The sequence below is a fragment of the Eulemur rufifrons genome, chromosome 28, assembly GCF_041146395.1.
Source record: "Eulemur rufifrons isolate Redbay chromosome 28, OSU_ERuf_1, whole genome shotgun sequence".
In the NCBI taxonomy this organism is placed as follows: Eukaryota; Metazoa; Chordata; class Mammalia; order Primates; family Lemuridae; genus Eulemur; species Eulemur rufifrons.
The window spans coordinates 37,601,195-37,624,629 of record NC_091010.1 but is presented as its reverse complement, the minus strand read 5'-3'; the positions used below and the strand labels follow the sequence as shown (position 1 = coordinate 37,624,629).

The window sequence follows — 23,435 nt, the reverse complement described above, 5'->3', positions numbered from 1 at the left end:
GAATTGCTAGATCAAATGATAGAGTATTTATAATTTCAGTAGCTATTGCCAAATTGTCCATGCTTATTTTACTCACATACCAGCAATATTAGGGTGCTTCTTTCCCTATGCTCATGCCGACAGAATATTATGAAACTTTGTGCTAAGATGATAGGTAGAAAATGGTAATCTTACTGAAGTTTTAATTTGCATTCTTTAGGGTTGAAATGAGTGTTATATGTTTAAGAGCCATTTGAATTTTTTTCTGTGAATTCTGTGTTTTCTTTGCCCAGTTTTTTATTGCAGTGAACTGTTTCTTATAGATTTGTAGGAACTCCGTATGGAATTATTATTATTATGGAGATTTGCCCTTTGTATGGTTTGAAAATATTTTTTCCCAGTTTGTGTTTTGATTTTATTGGTATTTTCTCGCCGCTTTTACGGCTTCTGAGTTTTGCACATATTAAAAAGACTTTTTCCACTCTCAAGTTTATAAAAGAATTTTCTGTATTTTCCAAGCTCTTGCTACTTATTTTTCCAAAACTCCACAACTGAATATATTTAAATAACATAGTATTCCTCTCTATCCCAAACTTGATATCTGAACTCTTTATTTGAACTTACTCCTAAACTAAGAAACCAAATAAATAGATTCCCATACTGAGGGATATTTGTGTTTTTATGGCTTCCTTCCTTCCTTGAACCATCATCAGTCCTGTGGCTAATTCTGTTCCATCCATTCCCCATCCACATTTTTCCATGTTTTCCATCATATCTCATTTGTAAATATTTTAGTTGTATCTCTAAAAGAAAAGGATTCTCTTCTTTTTTTCTAACCTAACCTCATTACTATATAATACCTAAGAAAAAAATTGACAGTAATTCCTTATTTTCATTATCTAGTCTGGGAACAAATTTCTGATTATCTCTTAAATGTCTTTTTTTTTTAAACCATGTATTTGTTTGACTCTGGATCCATATAAAATTGAATTTGCAATTATTTGATAGTTTTAAAATCTTCTTTAATCTATAGACTATTCTTCCTTCACTTCTCTTCCTTTTTTTCCCCTTTTCAAATTACTTACTATTAAGAAACTAGGTTGGGTTTGTCCAGATTTTTCCACAGTCTGAATTTTGCTGATTGCACAAGGAGTGGTGGTTCTCTAAAATTGGTAGTTGGATCAAGAGACTAGATGAGATTCAAATTAAGGTTGGTGGAAAAGGGAGACAGGACAGGACAACTTTTTAAGTAGAATTGTGTTTTTTCTTCAGGAGATACATAATATCTGGGGGGCTTTTAAGTTTTATGGTTAAATCTTTTATATATTTGAAATTTATCCATATAGATAATATGAATTCAACTGTGCTTTTTTTTTTTTTCCCTAGCTGGATACCCAGTTGTCTCAATACCGTTTATTGAATAGGCCATCTTTCCCTTACTACAAATGCCACTTTTATCAAATTCTCATATGTATTGGCTGTGTTTCTTTTTTTTTTTTTTTTTTTTTTTTGGAGACAGAATCTCGCTCTGTTCCCCGGGCTAGAGTGCCATGGCATCAGCCTAGCTCACAGCAACCTCAAACTCCTGGGCTCAAGCAATCCTCCTGCCTCAGCCTCCTGAGTAGCTGGAACTACAGGCACATGCCACCATGCCCAGCTAATTTTTTCTATATATATTTTTAGTTGGCCAGCTAATTTCTTTCTATTTTTAGTAGAGATGGGGTCTCGCTCTTGCTCAGGCTGGTCTCGAACTCCTGACCTGGAGCGATCCTCCCACCTCGGCCTCCCAGAGTGCTAGGATTACAGGCATGAGCCACCGTGCCCAGCCTGGCTGTGTTTCTGAACTTTGAATTCAGATCATTGATATTTTGTATCTTTATGCACTAGCACCAAACTGTTTTAATGTTGAGGCTTCGTAAATTTTAATATCTTATAGGGCTAGACATCCCTTGTTGTCTCTCTGTCCCAAGGTTATTTTTACTCTTTTTTCTGCATGAATTTTAGAATCAATTTGTCTTATATAAGAAAAGACAAACCTTAATATTTTTGATGGAGCATCATTCAAGAGAATTAAGATCTTTTTGATGTTGAATCTTTCTGCCCAAAAGCATATGTCATTCTGGTTGTATCTTTCAATAGTTTTCTAATGATTTATTTTTTTTAAATATATGAAAAAATATATACTATATGCAAAAGTTTAGAGAATCTAGTAAATTACAAAGATTAGACCAGTGGTTATTAACTATTTGGGGGGGGGGGCGCATCATAGAGCCCTTTAAAAATGAGATAAAAGCTTTGTAGTCTTTCGTAAGAAAACTGTGTATGTACATAAAATATTTTGTATAATTTCAGGGAAATTACTAAAATCCTCCATGTATTCTATTAATAGGTAAGGAACTCTGGTCCAAGATGAGATAGCAACAAATTACCTCTGTCTTTTAATTGAATACTTGATAACTGATTTCAAAAAAAAGATTATATAGTTGTAGTACTGTTTAGGTAAAACACAGTTAATTGGTAAACCGTTAACAAGGGTAGCCATAAATGAAAAATTTAGAGAAGAAAACAAAGGGGATAATTAAGTTCTTTTGAATTAGGATGGCTATGGTGTGGCCAGAAATTTAACAAATATTTGGAGGTAGTTACAATTTGTAGACATCAAGTTAACCACCACAATTCTTTAATTAAAAAAATTTTCATGAAAGATAATATTGTGTAACTGGAAGTTTATAACATTTTTGAACCACGTATATGTGGTCTAGTATAGATACAGATGATGCAGATGATTTACATGAAGCTGATGGCATATGAGTATAAATGATGACATTTAAGCTCTTTGTCTCATAAGCTAGCCATACTTTAAACGGGCTATTCAGTTTTCACACTTGAACTTAAATTACTCATGTCTGATTTAAACTTTGATTTCAATATTCTGCTTTTATAAACAGTAGTGTCTTTGGAAATTCTTTTAGAATTACATTTATCATGGGTACAGGGCAATTTAGCATTCTGTTTCATATTCATGAAAGCACAAAGGATTAGTCTCTAATCAGTTTTATGATGCAAAATATGAATCCTCTCTGGATAATTGCTGACATAGGTATGTCTCTTTTCGTACTAGCTGAAGACACATTGCTACCTCATTAAAATCTGAAAGAAATTCATTTAATTTGATTAAAAGATGTCTCAAATCAGTAGTGCATCATTTATTTAATAAAGTGAATATCATCATGCTTATACATTGTTGAGCAGAATAAGGGTTTTTTTGAGCAGACTTTTATGAGTTTTTCTTCTCTGTTGAAAAGATTGAAGCTTTTAAAATGATACTGTGTCCCACTCTTTTATAATTCTTTATTGATAAGTACTCCTTAACATGACTCAATTATTTTAAAAAGATAGTGTAGTGTTTTTGGCTTAACGTTTTAAGTATGAAAAGAATTAGCACTAATAAAATGTATACTCTTTAAAAGTATTATGTCTGACTTTAAGGAGGTAGCTTTTTTCCCTTATACAAAGTTACCTGAATTTATACATTTTTTTATAATATAGCAGCAATAGTTGCAAGCATGGCCTTTGGAGACAGACCTGAGGATCTCCTGAATTCTGGCTTACCCATTCCCTGCTGTGTGACTGTGCAAATACTGTTTAGCATCTCTGTACCTCATTTCTCGCTTGGAAATTGTATGCCAAGAATCGAATAGAATCATTCAGAGAATTTAAATAAAATTATATATGTAGAATGCTTAGAGTACTATGCATATTTGCAGGTGTACTGTTTTTTTTTTGTTTTTTTGTTTTTTTTTTGTTGAGACAGAGTCTCACTTTGTTGCCCAGGCTAGAGTGAGTGCCGTGGCGTCAGCTTAGCTCACAGCAACCTCAAACTCCTGGGCTTAAGCGATCCTACTGCCTCAGCCTCCCGAGTAGCTGGGACTACAGGCATGCGCCACTATGCCCGGCTAATTTTTTCTATATAGATTTTTAGGTGTCCATATAATGTCTTTCTATTTTTAGTAGAGACGGGGTCTCACTCAGGCTGGTCTCGAACTCCTGACCTTGAGCAATCCACCCGCCTCGGCCTCCCAGAGTGCTAGGATTACAGGCGTGAGCCACCGCGCCCGGCCTGCAGGTGTACTGTTAATGGTAGATATAATAATAAACAGCTCCCTATAAATAAATGCTATTCTTTCAAGCTATTTTAGATGTCTGTTAATTTATTCCAATATTGCCTGAGTTGCCCAATGAAAAGAATTCTTTCTGCTTACCGGTTTATCTAACACCTATTAATTAACTGACAATAAAAACGGCTACTAGGGTGCTTGCTTGCTATATGCCAAGCATTATTTTATTTAATACTCAGTTTTCTAAGGAGTACAGGTTAGACCTATTTTACAGCTGAGGAAACCGAAACTCAGAGAAGTTATATAACAACTTGCCCAGGATCACACAAAGAAGTGATAGAGCCTTTCTCTTAACCATGAGGGTTATGCTACCTCTGTTCATTGATCTTGCTTCCCCAATGACTGGAATCTTCACCTTTTCATGATTTTCCTATACTTGACTCGTTCATCTTTGTAACTTTATCACTTTGTCATGCACAAGATTGTGAATGGTTAGAAATAGCATGGCCCAGTGATGGAGTGGACAAAACATAGGGAGGGTGGAGGTGTTGGTGGTTTAACTTTTAACATATCAGAGTGTAATTTGGAAGGAAGGTCTTTTAAAGTACTTTTTTAAATTTATAAAATTCAAACATAAAAACAGCCTTATATCTCCCACTCAGATTTAACAAGCAGTTTTAACATATTACCATAGTTGCTTTGTATCTTTTTTTTTCTTCAATTATATACAGCCTTACAGAGCAAGCCAAGCAGCCTCCCTCCACACACCCACACACACCCATCACCATCACTGGTAACCTGCTGTCCGGAAGTTGATAGTGTATCAGTTCACAAATATATGAGGACAGATAACCTGATACATGTGTAGGCATAGGTTATTTCTACTCTTTCACTAGTACAAATAGAAATTAGATTCTTATATATGTCTGTCTCTTATGTACACATGTAAGAAGAGTTCCTCAGACACAAAAAATTTAAAACTCCAAAGGAAAGAGAATTGACAAGTCTGACTATAATCACACTTAAAGCTTCTCTATCACAAGATAACATGAACAAAGTGAGAACACAAGCCACAGGGAGAACATTTGTAACTGTATAACCAACAAAGAAGTAATGTCTAAATTATATACCAAATTTCTGTAATGAATTTGTCAAGTTTTATGTATGTACATTAGATCACAGGTGCTATCACTAGCCATAAGAACTTACTGTTTGATGTATCAGTATATGAGACATATGTTAAAAATTCCCTAGTATTTTGTGGATTTGTCTGTTCTCTATGTAATTATATTAATTTTTGCTATGTATATTTTGAGGCCATGTTATGTGTATATATACAGGTACAAAATTGTATTCTTCTGGTGAATTATTATTTATCATTGTATAATGATTTCTATTCCCATTATGCATTTTGAGAAAAAATCTCACCTAACTAGAAGTGCATTAGCTTTCTTTTAGTTAATATTTGCCTTGTATATCTTTTTTCAGTCTTTTACTTTCAACTTTTCTGGTTTTTTTCTTTTTCTTCCCAATGTAACACAAAGCATGTTTGTTTCCCCTTCAGCACAGGTGTGATTATTACAAACCTCAAATAGCTATGTTTAGGTTTTTTGTATAATCTAATCTTGTTTTTCACCAGCCTGGTTAGTTTGCATTTGTGGTGATTACTGATAAATTTGGATTTGTCCTTTATTATTTTAATACTTCTATATATTATGCTTTTTCTTTGCTTCTTCCTCCCCACCCCCCAAGTCCTGTGTTCATTAGTATTGCTCTTGTATTCTTTATTCCGTTTTCTTCCCTTCCTCTCATGGTTTGAAAGTTACACATTCTTTTAATCCTTTAGTGTTGCCCTTAATATTTTTTGACATATATACATAAAGTGTAGATTAATAGTATCAGTGCCCTCTTTCCAGTAAGACCTTAGACAACCTTAATGTAGATGCCTTCTCTGTCTTACATGTTCTTATCATTTAGCATTTCAGTTCCACTTTGTTTCTGCACCCCAAATTAAATGATTATTATTATGGTTTATATAGCTAAAGCTTGTTTAGATTTCTCTATATGTTAACCATTTTCTTTGCTTATCATTGCTGCTTGTACTACTCCTACCTTCTGGGTTCCTTTTTATCAAGAATATTTGATTACTCTTCATTTAACCCTCAAATTTAGGAATGAGAGCACTGTCATGAGAGATGTGGCAATAGACTCCATGTTTTCTCATCTCCAAGTCTCTGGTCCTTGTGTAGAGTTGCTGTTCCTATTTCAATACTGGGTCTTCCACAAACACAAGTGAGAATTTAGTAATTAATAAAGGTAGCATTTCAAATCAGTGGGGGAAAGTAAATTTTTTTGTAACAAGTGATTAGCTATATGAGGGGGAAAACACAGCTGGACCTCTGCTGTTATATATTGTGTCAAATCCTGGCTCTGACCTGATCTTCTTACCTCTGCAGGTCTCATGATTCTTAACAGCAGATGAAAATGATATTTACCTCACAGGATTAAATGAAAATAATACATATAAGATACTTAGCACACACAGTAAATGAGACATAAGAATCATTTAATAGATGGTAGTCATAAATAAAATTTTTTCTTGCTCATTTTCTCTTTTAAATCTACACATAAGTTTAGTATAATGATTATATTATCCCAAATCTGTTACATGGCTAGGACAGTCACTTAGTTGGCTGGACTATAAGCTTAGGTTGGGGAGCAAAACTATAGGTGTTGAACTCATGTTGAGGTGGTAGAATACCAAAGCATTATAGTTAAACGAAGTAAAGTAGAGTACTTTTTTAGTAATGGACTCTGAACTTAATGATGTAGGCTCTTTGCCAAGTACTGTACGTTGAACACATTATAGAAACGTGAGAGGTATCAAAATGTATCCACAGTGTTTGAATGTTTGTTCTTCCCCATCATTCCACAGTGTTTCTAGTAAGACTTATTTCCATCTTTCTCACAATGACAAATGAAAATTAAATTTCTAAGCTTTTATGGCTAAAAAAGTCTTCTAGAAACTGAAAATACTTCAATGTTTCTCCTCCAATGTTACAATGTGCTTAACTTTCTTTAACTCAAGATGAATGTTCCGTAGTATCCTTTGCAGTATACTTTGTATTTGTTTTTTAAGCACATTTCGTATTTGTTTAAGGTGGATAGGCATGTAGACCTGCTAGAAGTTGCGCAGGAAACTGATGGGTTTTCAGGAAGTGACCTAAAAGAGATGTGTCGAGATGCTGCCCTTCTCTGTGTCAGAGAGTATGTTAATTCTACATCAGAAGAAAGGTATGTGTATTTTGACTTGATTTCTAGTATTTGTCAAAACCTTTTAGAGCTTTTAGGTTAGTTTATTTTGCTTTCCAATAGTAACCCTGCTTATGCAATAAAAGGTAAATTTGAATTAGCAACTTCCCGCCCACCACCACCAACAACAAATTTATTTATTGCCATTTTTCTAAAAGGGAGTTCTGAAAATGAATGCGGAAGGGATTGTGGGGAAGATCTAGAATGAAGGAGGAAAAAGCTTAATTTCTACTGATCGTCCATAGAATGGGTCACAGAAAGCTGACAGAAAACTCAGGTGGCCCATCTCTATTAGGAAAACAGGGTTCTCTAGCTAGATTGCTTCTACATCTTAAATTTCATTTCATATAGAAATGAATGTCTTATCTCTTAGAAATTTCACATATAAATGTGAGCAATGTGGGGGTGTGGAGGACTAGACTTTAATTTGTTAAGAAGAATGTATTTACTGAATAAATAAACCATTCGTCACTGTAGCAAATTTTACTTGAAACCAGTTTCAAAGTATGGTGAACTTGAAAAACCAATTTTGTACCAGCCTTATTCCAACAGAGATACTAGTGCACTGGAATAATTGAGCCCTGGTGAGCCATATCCTTTAAGGAAATTTCCTAAAAGGCCACTTGCCCTGAACCATTATTTTATTGCATTTTTTTTCAGAATATCAACCTTCTAATGAAGACTCGTAGTAAACTAGTGTACTTCTGGTGGCTGTGATGAATGAGTTCTCTAATTCTTGCCCCCTTGTTTCTAGATCTCCCTTCCTCAACTCCCTTGTGTTTTCATTCCCAGTGACCCTGATTTGCCTATAATATTCATGTATTTAATCACATTATGTTAACCATAGCAAGCTTCACCAAAAAATTTTTTTTAATGGAAAGGAATATAGGCTGTGCACAGTGGCTCATGCCTATAATCCTAGCACTCTGGGAGGCCGAGGTGGGAGGATTGCTTGAGCTCAGGAGTTCGAGACTAGCCTGAGCAAGAATGAGACCTTATCTCTACTATACAAAGCAGAAAAATTAGCCTGGCGTCATGGCGCACACCTGTAGCCCAGCCACTCGGGAGGCTGAGGCAGGAGGATCACTTGAGCCCAGGAGTTGAAGGCTGCAGTGAGCTACAGTGACACCACTGTACTCTACCCAGGGTAACAGAGTGAGACTCTGTCTCAAAAAGCAAAAAAGGTATACATGAAAGCTACCCTGTCAGCCAGTAGCTATGTATGCATTGGTTCTGGACCCATCTGTAGTGCTCCCTGTGGTCCCATGATGGAGAGGTTCACTTTATTTATTTGTTGCCAAATTAATCCAATTACTTTAGCAAGTTGGGAATCCTTTTTACCTCTGGAGCCAAGAACCTACCTTCCAAAGGTTTTTATTCTTGTATATGAGATTAAAAGGAGAAATAAGCAACCTATAAATAAATTTCACTTTAATAAATTATGTTAATAATGAAAGGCCTATTTTTCTGCTGTCTCAAAGCCCTGAAGGCTTTATATTTTAGTATGAAAAATGTGGATAGATTTGGGTTATCATAATTTTTTCCCTAAATGCCTGTAAAATTATAATGGAGCCATAGTATACTGGACTTTGTTTTTCTCATTATTGAAGTGGGAAGGATTTTTAGGTTTTTATTAATAGCGAACAATTTTACTTTCAATTTTTAAAAAGCAAAACATGCACATGACTATATACCTAGGCTTGCTACTTTTTAATTCCAGTTTTTGTAGGAATAAGTTTTGGTTTCTTGATTGGAATTATATTCCCATTTGGATAAACTGACACTGCTTTATATAGTATTTGCACCTTATGGTGATATTCTGTACCTTAACATTCTTAGGGTGTGAAGTCTTGGATTTTAGCCAATCATTTTAGCTTCCTACTTCTTAACAGTCAGTGCTTTTTAAAAATCTCTTAGACTTGTATGTGCATAGATAATTCCTGGAGGAATTTACGTGGAGCTGTTAATTGTGGTTGTCTTTGGGGTCTTGAATGGTGAAGAGATTTCATTGTTACACTCTTTTGTACAGTTGAAAACAAATTTATTTTTTACTTCATCTTTTTTTACTCTTGGAAAAATATTTTAAGGAGGTGTATTCTAAAATTATTTGAATATTTTGTGGTTTTGTTTGCATTTTTAGCCATGATGAAGATGAAATTCGGCCTGTGCAACAGCAGGACCTGCATCGAGCAATTGAAAAAATGAAGAAATCAAAGGATGCGGCATTTCAGAATGTTTTAACACACGTTTGTTTAGATTAAGAGTAAAGATCATTTGTACAGTTCAGTGATCTAATTTGGTGTGCCCTCTTATCAGTGGAAACAGAGTGGAAGGAGAGCTCTTTAAACCCTGAGGGAGTTCAATGTTTATGGTTTTATACTCTGAATTCTAAGTTATTGAGATACAGTTGTTACATAAATGGTATTACTACTTGTCAAAAATCATGAGGAGGAACAATTTAATCCAGCCTGAGCGTGGGTGCTTATGTTTGACCTCTTTAGCCATACGTTGTTGCAGCCTTATAGAATCTAAGCTGGTCTCAAAGTAATAAATGATTTATTGGGTCATTAGTGAGAAATGGGAATGTGGCTAGGTGCTGGTTCTTAGACATGTGAGTGTGTGTTTGTGTGGGTGTATTAAATGTATATATCCACATATTTTATATTGACATTCTGTAGATATGTTTGAATACAGAAACTTTTTTTTATCCCAACTACTGAATCCAAAGTACCAAATAGTATATAGCAAAACTAAGATTTAATTAAGGTTGTGTCAAAATGGTACAGTGGTTCAGACATTTCCAATTGTCATTTTTGTTAGCCTTCTACTCTTGAGTGTTTCTCAGTCTGCAGTTGATTAGTTGGATCACCCATACCTGAATATATACATGGGCTCAATTATTCTGGTTGTCAGGATAGTCAAATAAAAATACTTAATTCAGTGATCAGCATTGAATAGTTATTAGGCCAGTTATGTGATCAACACTGATTTTACCACTTTCTGCAAGCACACTGAGTAGAGACATTTTTTTAAATTTTAAATTTATTTACATGAAAGGTGGATTGAAAGCCTTTCAAAAGAGTAGGTTTGAAAAACCTCAGTGCCCTTCAGTACATGTATGTGACTTTCTTTTCTTCATTTAATGTAACAAATAGTTCCGTTGTAACTATGTTTTTTTTAATGTTGTTTTAAAGTTATATGTTCTTTAATTATGGTAAAATATAATTTGGTCACCAAAAATGAAATGATAGTTTAAAACAAGTAGCTGTTACTAAATGTGCTAAAAATACTCATTTTGTAACTAATTTTTTTAAGTTTTCTTAGTATATTATAAATTGTGCCCGGGTTAAGTACAAATATACACCTCAAAATTCCATATTGTATCTGTAGTCATTTGATGTGAGCTACACAGGAAATTTTTTTTGTTCAGAATTCTGTTACAGCCACCTAAACACACAGCATGAGGAAAATGACACAGTACAATCTTGAGATACCTTCTCAATCATCAGAAAGATTAAATTATGCTTCTTACGGTTTTTTTTATTGTATTTCTTTGAAAACTCTTAATTTTTAGTCATGAGATAATTTCTCTGATAATATCTCTTACTAGAATCTATTAAAATTAGATAGTTTATTCTTCAATTGTACTTTGAATGGTGGGGTAGAAGTTTCAAGAGAACACTTTGGATAACAAAAAGCAAGTTATGAAAGATTGTGGAGATGATGGAAAAATTGAATGCAAGATACCAAAAATAAAAAATTTTATCCCATTTTTAATAACTATATTATACTATTATTTCATAAATGTGTATTGGGGGTCCCTCTTTATTGATTTATCTCTACTTAATCCTCGGTCTTTTTCAGTTATTTTAAATTTTCTGGGTTTTTTTTTTTTTTGGTTTATAAAACTTGTGTTTGGACTTTTTTTTATCTTGCTATGGCACTTTCACACTTTTATAGTATATATTCTAGTATCTAATCATTCTGTTTTAGTATGAATTTCAGTGAGCATTTAATTTTAATCTGGTAGCATATTGATCAAAAATAAGGAGTGATGTATCCCCCCTTATGTCCTTTCTTTTTGTCTTCTCTTAAATTCGAAATATCCAATAGTAGTAATTACTAAATTTGTCATGGTTTTAATCATCAAATGAAGTTAGAGAAATCACTAATCCCAGCAACCTTTACTCATCTAGGCATATTAAGGCCATAAAGTAATTGAGGAAACTTTATTTTCCTATGATTTTAAAGAATTTTAGCACTATGTAATATCTGTCCTTATGTTTTAGACATTCATTCATTTCACATGTGTAGTTGGATTCTAGGTTCTAAGATACTTCATTTAGGGTAATAACTAAGAGTACTGGATCTAGAATCAGACTGCCTGAGTTTAAATCCAGGCTCCCCATCAATGAACTGTGTGTCTCCTTGGACAAGTTACCTTATTTCTTTGAGCCTCAGTTTCTCATCTATAAAATGGTGCAACAGTGGCTCCGACCTTAAAGGATTGAATGAGATAATGCATGTAAGGCCCTCAGCACAGTGCCTGGCACAGTTACTGCTCAGATGTTAGCTGTCACATGATTAATATTACTTTTACACACAGATACATGTATCCTGTTGACCAGGCTCAATCTTTAAGCTTTCTTCATGCTTAAACCAGTTTTGTAATCCCTATGCCTTGTACTCTAGGGATCGAGATTGAAAGGATAACCTGTGTGATATTTCTCTAAAAGCCTCATTGCTGGAAGACTTCTGATAAGTCTGATGTGTCTCAAGCTATTCCCAATGGTATTTTACTATTATGTTTTTTAGAGTTTAGAAACTCAATATTTGAGTCAATTCAATATCTCCTTTCCTGTTTCTCTCCTTTCCATCTCATCCAACCCTCCACCTGCAGGTAGACTCAGCACTCATGTTATTAAGAGCTGGACTGGGGTAATCTATTCTATATGGACCATAATAACCTAACTATTAAGTAGGTATAACTTGCAGATTTAATGCTAGATTAGGATATCTCAAGCCTTGTGTAAAAATGGCAACAGTAGCATCTCAGAATTTTTTTACTGGAATCGTGGTGTTTGTGGACAAATGTTACAGCTTTTTTCTGGATAAAGAAAATAAATTGGATGATGTATATTTTATAATTTTCTTTTTAGCATCTCTTAGAACATTGAATAGAATTCTGGTACACTGAGCATATATACTGCATGACCAAAACTCCAGCACAAGCTGGATGCCTCAAATAAAGCCATAGACTAATTCCATCTAGAGCTGACAGAAATCCTTACAGGGCCTTCATTATTTGATTAGCTGCAGATTTAGTCATCGAAGAGTTTCCTAAAAGTTAAAGCTCTCTTTTACACGTATAGGAAAAATATTTGCCCAAGTCATGATGTTTATGAAACCGTATTGAGGAGAACTCGAACCTTATTAAATACGGTCTCCTAACTGAATTGATTATATATGCAAATGAGATCAAACATAAACCATTTAGCAATGTGAATAAAAACAGAAAATATCCTAGTTACATTGGTGTAAACTTTATACTATTAATATTAATGGTCCATAAGGGTCTCATTATTAAAACACTGAACTAGAGTATATTTTTGTAATTGTCTAATATTTACAGTTACAAGTCTGTTTGAGAACGCTTTCAGATATTAGCTTTTGTGCTTTTAAATTGGTTATAGTGAATGTTAGTGCACAGTGTGGAATGCATCAAGGACACAGGTTTGTGAACCATGACAGCTCAGTTTTAAAACTAAAACCAAAACATTGAAATAATTACTGACATGCAAACTTGGAACTGAGAATAGAACACAATAGTGTATACCACACTGTTCTGAAGATGCATAATTTTCCAGAAATTCAAGGAATGACCAAGATAAATAGGGAATGGCTCTATCCAGTATAACAAAGCCCTTTGTAGGCATGGGACTACAAAGAATACCAGTTAGGATTCTGTTGGAAGCAACCAACTATAACTAACCTAAGCAATAAAGAATTTATTTGAAGGATATAGAGAGCTCATGAGATCAAAGGGAAGCTAAAGAGCCAGACTTAGGATAGAAACTTAGAAAGCTCCGGAAGGTTTTCTTAGCAGAAATTGCTCAATAATCTTGCTTTTATTCCTCCTGGATTAAATGAACTCCATCTCTTTAAATTGCCCATTTAAGGTTCAAATTCCTGGAAGTGAGTGCGCAAACCCAGGTCAAAAAGCACCCTTAGCAATCTTGAAGCTTTGGGAGGACCCTCTAGGAACTCCTTTGGCTTAAATGGTTTGAGACAAAGTATCTGGATTTCCAACTTACCAAGACTAAGTGCAAAAGGAGAGAGAGAAATTATTCAAAGGAAATTGTGGGGAAAGGTGCTGGACAAACAAAAAAGGACAATGGCCAAGTGGTCACATAAAGCCATAGATAATGTGCTCAATGAAGGGCATTATAACAAGCGGCCATGCTGGAAGTATGAGCAACCTGCATATGAGGTGTGTGTGGATGGGCCTTCAGGGACTACTTGGTCAGATCCCGTAAGTTCTACTTCCACATGCCCAGCTCTGCCTAGATGGATGACTTTTGAACTTGTAATTTTTAAATTTTGTTTCTGATAGTGGGTATAAAAGAACAGTAGAGACAAATATAACATTGTTCTTTGTTTATTTTATTTCAAGAGAGTGCAAGCCTTTTTCTCTAATAGGGTAAGGAAATATGCCAAAGAAGTGTATTCTGGGGTGGCATATTCTGGCCTTCCACAGCTCCATCAACCCTTTAGACATAAGAACAGCCGACTGATCTGGTGCCCATGTAATTTACCAATTTCCTGCCTACAAGCAAAGTCACGTTGAAGATCAATGCTAGACCTAAAAATCACATAATAGAAAAGAGGAAGGTGAGGAGAAAACTAACTCGCTGTTCTCAAGTAACCAAGATTTGTTTTTTTCTTGCAAGGAAGATGGGTTGGAAAAAAATATTGTGGCTTGATAAAAGTGTTGATATATTTATAAGATTCCCCGTATCATCTGACCAAATGATTTATGTATGCCTTTCCAGGATATTTTCACACTGCTCTAAACAGTTTGGCCTCCTTCCTCAGCACCACTGACGTGTTCGTGTGTCGTATTTCCTGCCCTACTTTGTCCTACTAATTGGCGCCAGGACCCACCCAGTAACAACTGGGGAGAAGGAGGGAGGGACTACAAATGGCAGCTTTGAATTGGCTGTTATAACAGTTTTATCTGGGGGGAAGATCAGCAGCAAGAAACTGGGAAGAGCAAAAACACAGCTGCAGGCCTGAAGGCCGTAGGTATGGGTGGGAACAGGTCTCCCTCCTTTCTTCATTAGTGGGGGTGTAGGGGTTGCTGAGGGGAAAAAAACACACAACCACTTCCAGCCCTGCTGGTGCAACTCCTTGGGGGCACGTTGAGAACAAGATCTGTTCTTCTGAGAAAAAGAGAGCAAAGCGGTTTCATCACAAACGGGGGTCGGGTGGGAGTCAGATCCTCCTGCAGTGAAATTCTGGGTTGAGGCCCCTGAGTGACCCGGCAATCACTGGCAATACCGCTGAGAGTGCTCGGCTGAAGCCATGTGGCATTCACAACTGGAGCGTGGTTTAGAAAATGATGTGGACAAGGGCGAACTGTCTCTTAATTACAGTCCTATGGTGAGTTGCTGCTGCTGCTGCCTCTCTCCAATTATGTGAAGTCACGAAGCCCTCCACAGTCACGTGGTCAACCCACACCCTGTGCTACAGGCAGAAAAGACTCAGCCTTTGTATTGAGAAATTTATTAAAATAAGAACAAGCATCAGTTATACATAGAAATAATCATTTGCACTAAGTGCAGAACTGGAGCAGAAGAGCAGTTTTAAATATATTTTTTAAAAAATCACAAAATACATTTGGTTAAGGCACTATGTCCTGTCTTGTGTTTTCAATAAATAAGGTGTTTTTTAAAAAGGCAGTAGTGAGTACCTCTGATGAAATGCGTATAGGTAGATATAGGTAGATACTGTGAAAGACAAGCTTTGCTGTGGCCATTGTATGTCATTTATTCTCAAAAGAACTTTTATTATCTAAAATTAGCATTTTTTTTAAAACAAATTGAGAATATGAAAAATGTCACAGTTTTCTCTTTCTAGTTTAAGTCTCTTCCAAAGAGACTTATGTATAAAAGGTGCTGTTTTTTTCATATATTCACTGGCAACAATGAATTATGCATGAAGCACAAAGACTGCCTCTCAGGAAATAAAGCCATCAGAAGAACAGCTTCAGTCTTTGGAAAAGTTTTTTTTTTTTTTTTTTTCCAACTGCAGTAAAATCAGCAGAGCTTAGAAAACTCTAGACCTTTTCAGTATTCAAGAAGGCAGCTTTATAAGTGCCCTCTGTCCAAGGAGCTTTGTTAAGCAGCTGAGGGAAATCCAACCCAGCTTCTATGTTGTCTGGTGTAGACAGCACCAGACTGAGGGTCAAGTGGCCCGGGTGCTCATTCAGTGCCACCAGTACTTCCTCATAATGCCAATTTTATGTTTTTGTTACAGTGTTCATGAAGAAGCACGCGTGTGCATCAACTCAGTTTGTTCGCCTGTAAGAAAGGATCGGGTTCTGTGTCCCCCATTCGTCTGACGGTGTTTATTATTTTTGGTTACAGCTCATGCTGCCGCATTCAGATAGGCCCGCCCTCTCTGTAGGACACAATGACCACAGCAAAGGGGGGGGGTGGAAATTAACTTTCCACAAGATTGCCAGATTGTCGGACCCCTCAGTGCAAATCCTTTCATGAAAACACTCTACAAAGTCACCGTTTAGCTGGAGTTTCATTATTCACAGAAGGCCACTAAGACTTCTTATTGAACAATACAACTTTTGTGGCAGAAGTAGATTGCACAGATCTCTAAATTCACATTCTCATACATTTGGTTTCTCCAGTCAGGTCTTCAACACGTAAGATACTGGGCAGTAAGGCTGTGTGCAGGTATGAGGTAAAACGTTGTGACGTGAGCCACACCTCTTTTAGGATGAGAAATGTTTTTTTGTTTGTTTGTTTTTTGGTCAGTTGCACAGAAGAGGCTGCTCATCTGGTTTATTTTAGTACTGGTATATGACATTGGGAGAGTGCAGGTTGGCAAGGCTTAAGCTGGAAAATAGGCTTCACTTTTTGGCAAGTAACTAGACACACATGGTCAAAGCTTTAAGAAGTCTGGGACCTACCTGCCCAGATGCAGTAGAGAATACAGCTAATTTTATTCTGAAATGTATAACAATATTGCTTTCACCTGCTAAGACTTAAGTCTTCAGTTTGACATATATATAATATATATGTTGACTTTAAGTTATAGACACAGTTTTTACTTCATTATAAAATATTAACTTTAAAATCAGTCATTGAAAAGCAATTGGATACAAAGCATCTAATCACAAAAATAGAAAAGGTAATGAAAGGGCACTTCAGAAACTCTGGAGCCAAAGGCATTTAGTTGTTCTTCTCCAGCGACCTGTAATAATCTGTCAGGACTTTCCATGCTTTGGGGGCCATGAAGCCATCTGGGGGATTTTCTCCTTCCCGGGCTAGCTTCCTCATGCGAGTTCCTGAGATGAAGTCAAACTCGTTGTGCCTGTCACAGGGTAGCAACAGAGAACTCGGTGTAAGTAATTAACATCTGCCTTAAAGATTCCTGGAGTAGGTTATGGGGTTTTAGACGCACATTTTTTTCTTTCTGTAAAATGTTGCATCTTCGAAAGCGGGCAGTTCACTAAATCTTAAGTTTGAGAACTTGCGGAAGAAAAGGGAAATGATGGCAGCTAGCCATTCGATATTTACTGTGCACCTACTCTGTTCATGGGAAGTGTCTTGCAGCCGGGACCGTCTTCTGTTTCTCTGCTTACTTCTGTGAGCCCTGACTCAGCACGGGGAATGAGTACACATGAATACTCACGCCAATCTTTTTCTACCTTGCTTCCTTTCACTTAATGTGCCAGGCACCAGTGCATGCTCAAGGCATGCATGTTAAAGAAAAATATTTATGGACCATATATTATATGTAAGGGACTGTGCTACAATTTTAGGGGATACAAAATGTGTAAGACCAGGTCTCTGACGGGACTCATTCCAGTCAGGAGCCTGTGAAAAGGCACTGGAGAATTTTCCAAAGGGCCAGAATTTTGTTCATCATTCCAGTTGTGCAAATGTCGATTAAAGAATTTTCCTCTAAAAACCTACCTTGCTGGATCATAGAAATCCATGGCTTTTTTGACTTTGTTGTAGGCAGCCACTCGGAACGGAATGATTTCCACGGAGGTGAGGCCAGGGGCCATGCTCAAGACCTTGCCCCCATGAGTGGGTTCATACAGGTCCTTCTTGGTTTCAGGGTGGGGCATTCCTGCAGGGTCCCTGCCCACAATGTAGAAATTGGCCCCCGCAATCATCCGGGCCCTGCAGTGCCACTGGACCTGGGAAACGTCACATAAGGGACATGCTGGTCATTATGGGCCAACTCTGGGTCCCTGTTTACAGAGATACTTTTATTCTGCTGTAAAAGTAATTCAGTGATGTGGGTCACCTAAGATTGGCAAAAAATTGGTGAGGTTCTAAGACTCCATGCTCTCTTCTTTATGCTTGGTTATGTTGGGTAGGATAGGAGCTTTAAAGATAAGAATCCTCCCTCTTATAACGCGAGTTTCTGTTTCCTTGTCCTTTCCCCAAACAGGCTAGCAGACCAGGAACACTCACATCTTACCATTCTACAGAACTATGTGAATTTGACTTTCGAGTGCCTTCCTCTTCAGGATAAATCGCAGTTTAAAAGAAATTACTCCAATGTCTCATTATCTGACTGCCATTAATGAGCTAATTACCTTTCCCATGCAGACATTGATTCCAGTTCAACACAACACTTGCCCTCTTTAAAGCTCAGACAGAAATACAAAGGATGGAGAGGAGAGCTAGGGGCCTGGAACTTTGATTTGATTGAAGAGAATTCATTAAATTCAGTTTGGGGCATTCCAAAAGATTGAGACCCTTTCAGTTCATCATACTTGCCACAAACTTGTTCAAATCCACTACACTGGTGGTGCAGTGGACAAAGAAAATCTCTGTTTGATAGCCTCACTGTGTTATGATGAAAGGGAGACATTTATCTTTTAAAGGCATCCCCTTCTAATGAAGCTCAAGGGCATGGTGAATCACTTAGAGTAACTAGAGCTTCCTGGAATTGAGTATTAGGTTAGACACAACTTGCCCTGTAACCCAGTTAAGCTTCATTATCCACCTCATTCATGTGCCAGCCTCCATATTCTCAAAGGCAGGGAATGCATAATAGGTTTGGTTTGATGTTCCTAACATTTTTCGAATACTAAATGGTAACATAATTAAATTGTATAAAGAAGAGAGACAGATTCCAGAATCTGCTCATGAGGAAGACGAAAGGATTCCAGGTGTAGAGGATGTTAGAAAAGGCATAAAGGCCTGGGTGAAGGGACTGTGAGAAAGGCAGATACCTGACAGTTCTGCAAACAGGACTTGGGATATGATTGTTAGCAGCCGGCTGCACACAGCCAGCAGGCTTTGTAATGTATGGAAGCGTGACTGGTGTTGAGTCCCTGCCCTTTTCTTTATGGCCTTAAGGAACAACAAGGAAATAACAAGATAATTATAAGTTTAATGTATATCACTAAATAGACTTGTTTAGAACACTATGCTTACTCTATGACACCAAAGATTTTATCTGTATGTTCTTTACTGTAAATGCATATGCTTTTCCCTACAGTAAATATGGAGATTTGGAGAGGTTCGAGAGCTCTTTGAAAGGAAAAGAGTCTCTGCTCCTCTTTCAGCCTGAGATTGTGGTCTGGAGCATTCTTCGTCGAGCCGTAACACTGGTAGAGACGCTGGCCGATCTCTACACCAGGGGACTCATTTACTCTTGTAAGCAAAGCTTGCGCCTGCATCCCCCAGTCCCGTAGCCTAGCTCGGGGAATTGCTCACCTCTGTGGGGCCAGCGTATAACATGGGAGATGGAAAGATGGCAACAATGGTTGACTTGGGATCTAGGACCCCTTCCTCGAGCACAGCTGCGTGCTGCTTCATCCGCCAGTCCAGAGACACGTCGTCATCCTTGGTCCAGCCACCCAGAGGATGTAGCAGGAGGACCGGGTTCTTGTAGCCCCTCTCGAGGAGCCTGCGGCGGGTGTCCTGCATCAACAGAGCATGGCCATTGTGGATGGGATTGCGCAACTGGAATGCAAACACCGCATCTGGGAAAGGAAAGCAGAAAAGCCAACGTCAAAGAAATACATGGTGTCATTTGTCCACAGAACAGAAAGGAAAGACGCAGCTATGTTTATTGCTCAGACCTTCGTTAAATCCACTTGCTTTTGATAATCTCCTGGAGAATACACCTGGGTCTTTATGGTGTTAACAGCACTAACCAATACTGGATTGCTCAGACAGGGATAGGATGCAGAGGCAGAAAGCCCTTTAGGGAGAGCCTCACTTAGGAATGAAAACATTTGTTGCCAGGACCTTTCCTGCAAACCAAGGCTTAGGCAGGGACAGCGTTAACCAGTCCTCTTGCACCCTGCTCCAGTCTCACTCTCCCAGGGTGGAATGTTTCTGGGGCCTGTGCAAGGGGCAACAATCTACACATTAAAAAAAATTTCACCTTCACTTTAAAGAAATCTTCAAAATTACTCCACTTAGTGATGGACTCCTGAGAGCCTTAATTTTTTTTTCTGGTTATGAAATATTATATATATATATCCATTATGGGAAACTTGGGAACTACAAAAAAAAGCCCAAAATAGAATATAAAAATCACCAACAATCCTATTATATTTTCTCCCTGTTTTTCAAAATGTATATAATAAAGAGTGAAACTCTTCCCCTCCCTTTGGTCCAACCCAAGAGGTAGCCACTGTCATCTGCAGTTTGGTGCACATGCTGCCAGAGACTTCTCTGCTTCTATAGATACAGAAGAAGGTTAAGTTTTTAAAACTATGATTATATTTTATTCTGTTTTCCAAATGTGATTATGCTATGCATATTCTGCAATTTGCTTTGCACTTAATAAATACACTTTAGGTATCTTTCTGTGTCGGTGCATATTTTGAACTGCTGCATAGAGTTGTAATATATGGATGTATTACAACTTTATAAAACTTTCTATATCATAGACATTCCAACAGAAGATGTTTTCAGGGTTTTTTTTTTTTTTTAACTATAAAAATGCTGATTCCTGGTATCCTTAATTCTTTAGTCCAAGGGTGGTAAGGAGTACCAAATGCACCAGAGCCAGCCTACATACCAGCATTCATTTCCTGACATTTCTGCTTGAGCTCCAGAGGCGTCAGGCGATATTGGTCCAGCCCATCATTCCACCTTATTCTCTCCAGCACCTGAAGGTCTCCACCAACCAGCCAGTCCCCACTCTCCATCACCATCTAGAAAGCATATTGTTAAAGTTGTCAATGATTAATATTAATTTCTATTTTATCAGAAAAATTTTCTCCTGGGCCAATCTTGGGATACAGTTGAACTGCCTGTGGTTCGTCAGCATTTCTGGTGCAGTATTTCTCAATTTTTTTTGGTCTTTTGACCCCCTTATTTTCTTAAAGTACCCTTTCCCAAGAGTTTTCATTTATGTGGGTTATGTCTATAACTTTTCATATTAGAAATTAAAACTAAGAAACTTTACAAATACATATGCATTTAAAACTAATAATAATAAACCTATTACATGTTAACATATGTAACATTATTTACTAAAAAGTAAACATTTTGGTTTTTTCCCAACAAATAGGAAGTATGGCATCGTTTTATATATTTGCAATCCCTTTAATGTCTGACTTAAAGAAGATAGCTGGATTCTCACATCTACAACAGCACTTAATCTGTAGTAATGTTTTTCGCTGAAGTATAAAAAGAAAATCCAGCTACAGGTGGGTGGCTGGAAAAAGGAAGAGGATTTGAATAGCAGTGTTATATAATTGTGGCTATTCTTCTTTGAAACTAAACTTGGATACCAAAACTCAACAAGTGCTATTTCTAAAACCTAACTTGCACTGTGGAATCTGAAGCCATATTGGTGCACTTTTCATACTGTGTTACATTAAAAATCCATTGTGCTTTCAATGAATCTTTTACCCATGAATGATTTTGTAACATGATATAACATCTTGGTCAGTTAGAAAATACAAGTTCACTGAGTTTGTAAGTCTTCCAAACGCTGACATATTTTAGGATTTTTAAAAATGCACACACATTTGTTAGTATCACTACTAGTCTCAACAGAAAATTTTCTAAGTATTGGGAAGCTGCTAAGGTTAAGTGGTGAATAAACATTTTCTAGGAATTTTGCTTGAAACCTCAAGGTCTACCATTGGCAACTAACACTGTCAGTTGTTTTCCTTGAATTGACAGGTTCACTTTGTTCATTTCAAAAAGTATCTGTCAACTATCCAAGTCTGAATAACCGTAGTTTGTCATTCATTCTCTCAAGTAAAAGTGGTGTCCCATGGAAAAAAAAAAAAAAGTGGCTAGTTTTGCTCACAGGCTAAACAGTTGTACAAGTACTTTTCCTTGAGACAACCATGTATTAGTACATTGGTGTATGTGGCAGAAGTACTTTAATGTGTCATTCCTCCTTTGTAACAGAATATTAAAAAGATAGAGACTCAAGGGTCAGGGTTTAATAATCATTTTTACAGCTTTATCAAGAGCATTCTTAAGTGAAGCTGGCATTGTTTTTACTGCAAGTACATGGTGATGAAGATAGCAATGACTTCAGGTACAGTTAGTTGTCGCTATCTCAAGTCTAAGGTGCTAGCATTTTCACGCACCATTGCTTGTGTACCAGCAGTCCAAATGTCAACACAATAAAAAACGCAAATAATATCTTTTTTTTTTTTTTTTTTTTTTGAGACAGAGCCTTACTCTGTTGCCTGGGCTAGAGTGCCGTGGTGTCAGCCTAGCTCACAGCAACCTCAAACTCCTGGGCTGAAGCCATCCTACTGCCTCAGCCTCCCGAGTAGCTGGGACTACAGGCATGTGCCACCATGCCCAACTAAGATTTTCTATATATTTTTAGTTGTCCAGCTAATTTCTTTCTATTTTTAGTAGAAATGGGGGTCTTGCTCTTGCTCAGGCTGATCTCGAACTCCTGAGCTCAAATGATCCTCCCACCTTGGCCTCCCAGAGCAAATAACATCTTAATATTATGAACATAGTTTTAAGCTTGGTGATTCTCTGAAAAGGTCTTGCGAGCCCCCAGGGTTTTGTAAACCATACTTTGAGAATCATTGCTAGCACATTCCTAATACAATCTGATGTATCTTAGACTATTTTTAACAAGGATCGGAATTAGAGGCCCTGGGGCGGGGGGGGGGGGGGGAAAAAGCAGACAAGTTGTTTTCTACCAGTTAATTATTGTTGAGCACATTTTCTAGGGAAATTCTCAAAAGAAACAGTCTTCTCCACTTATACCCAATTTTAAAACAAAAGAAAATCTCCAGGGAGCAGCAAAATGTAGCCAAATCCACATCTAAGGCTAAAGATAGATAGTTACCTAAAACCCCATTTTCTCAAATGATCTTTGACAAGGGTGCCAAGACCACTCAGTAGGGGGAAGGACGGTCTCTTCAACGAATGGTGTTGGGAAAACTGGGTATCTGCATGCAAAAAACTGAAGTTGGACCCTTATCTTATACCACCTATACAAAAATTAACTCAAAATAGATTAAAAACCTAAATGTAAGACCTAAAACTGTTAAACTCTTAGAAAAAAATAGGGGGGAAAAGTTCTATGACATTGGAGTTGTCAATGATTCCTTGGAAATGACACCAAAAGCACAGGTGACAAAAGCAAAAGTAGACAAATGGAACTACTTCAAACGTAAAAACTTTTGTGCATCAAAGGACACAGCAGAGTGAAAAGAGAAGTTATAGAATGTGAGGAAATGTTTGCAAATCATATTATGTGCTAAGGGGTTAATATCCAAAATATATAAAGAACTCCTACAACTCAACATTTGCC

At 36.9% G+C, this 23,435-nt stretch overlaps 2 protein-coding genes across 3 annotated transcripts in view; one reads left to right on the top strand and one right to left on the bottom strand.

Moving 5' to 3' along the window:
• The window catches only part of ATAD1 (ATPase family AAA domain containing 1), a 46,144-nt gene extending 35,490 nt beyond the window's left edge, over positions 1-10,654 (top strand). The window contains exons 9-10 of the mRNA XM_069459957.1: positions 7,258-7,391; positions 9,550-10,654. Of these exons, the coding sequence (XP_069316058.1) occupies positions 7,258-7,391; positions 9,550-9,670 (255 nt within the window). The 3' untranslated portion in view covers positions 9,671-10,654. The remainder of the gene's footprint in view (positions 1-7,257; positions 7,392-9,549) is intronic.
• A 4,567-nt stretch (positions 10,655-15,221) lies between these two features.
• Positions 15,222-23,435, bottom strand: part of PAPSS2 (3'-phosphoadenosine 5'-phosphosulfate synthase 2) — an 81,278-nt gene continuing 73,064 nt past the window's right edge. For both annotated transcript variants that reach the window (XM_069461056.1, XM_069461057.1), the window contains 4 exons: positions 20,709-20,844; positions 19,391-19,659; positions 17,627-17,856; positions 15,222-17,021 (listed from right to left, as the gene is read on the bottom strand). In XM_069461056.1, coding sequence (XP_069317157.1) covers positions 16,880-17,021; positions 17,627-17,856; positions 19,391-19,659; positions 20,709-20,844 — 777 coding nt within the window. In that variant the 3' untranslated portion in view covers positions 15,222-16,879. The remainder of the gene's footprint in view (positions 17,022-17,626; positions 17,857-19,390; positions 19,660-20,708; positions 20,845-23,435) is intronic.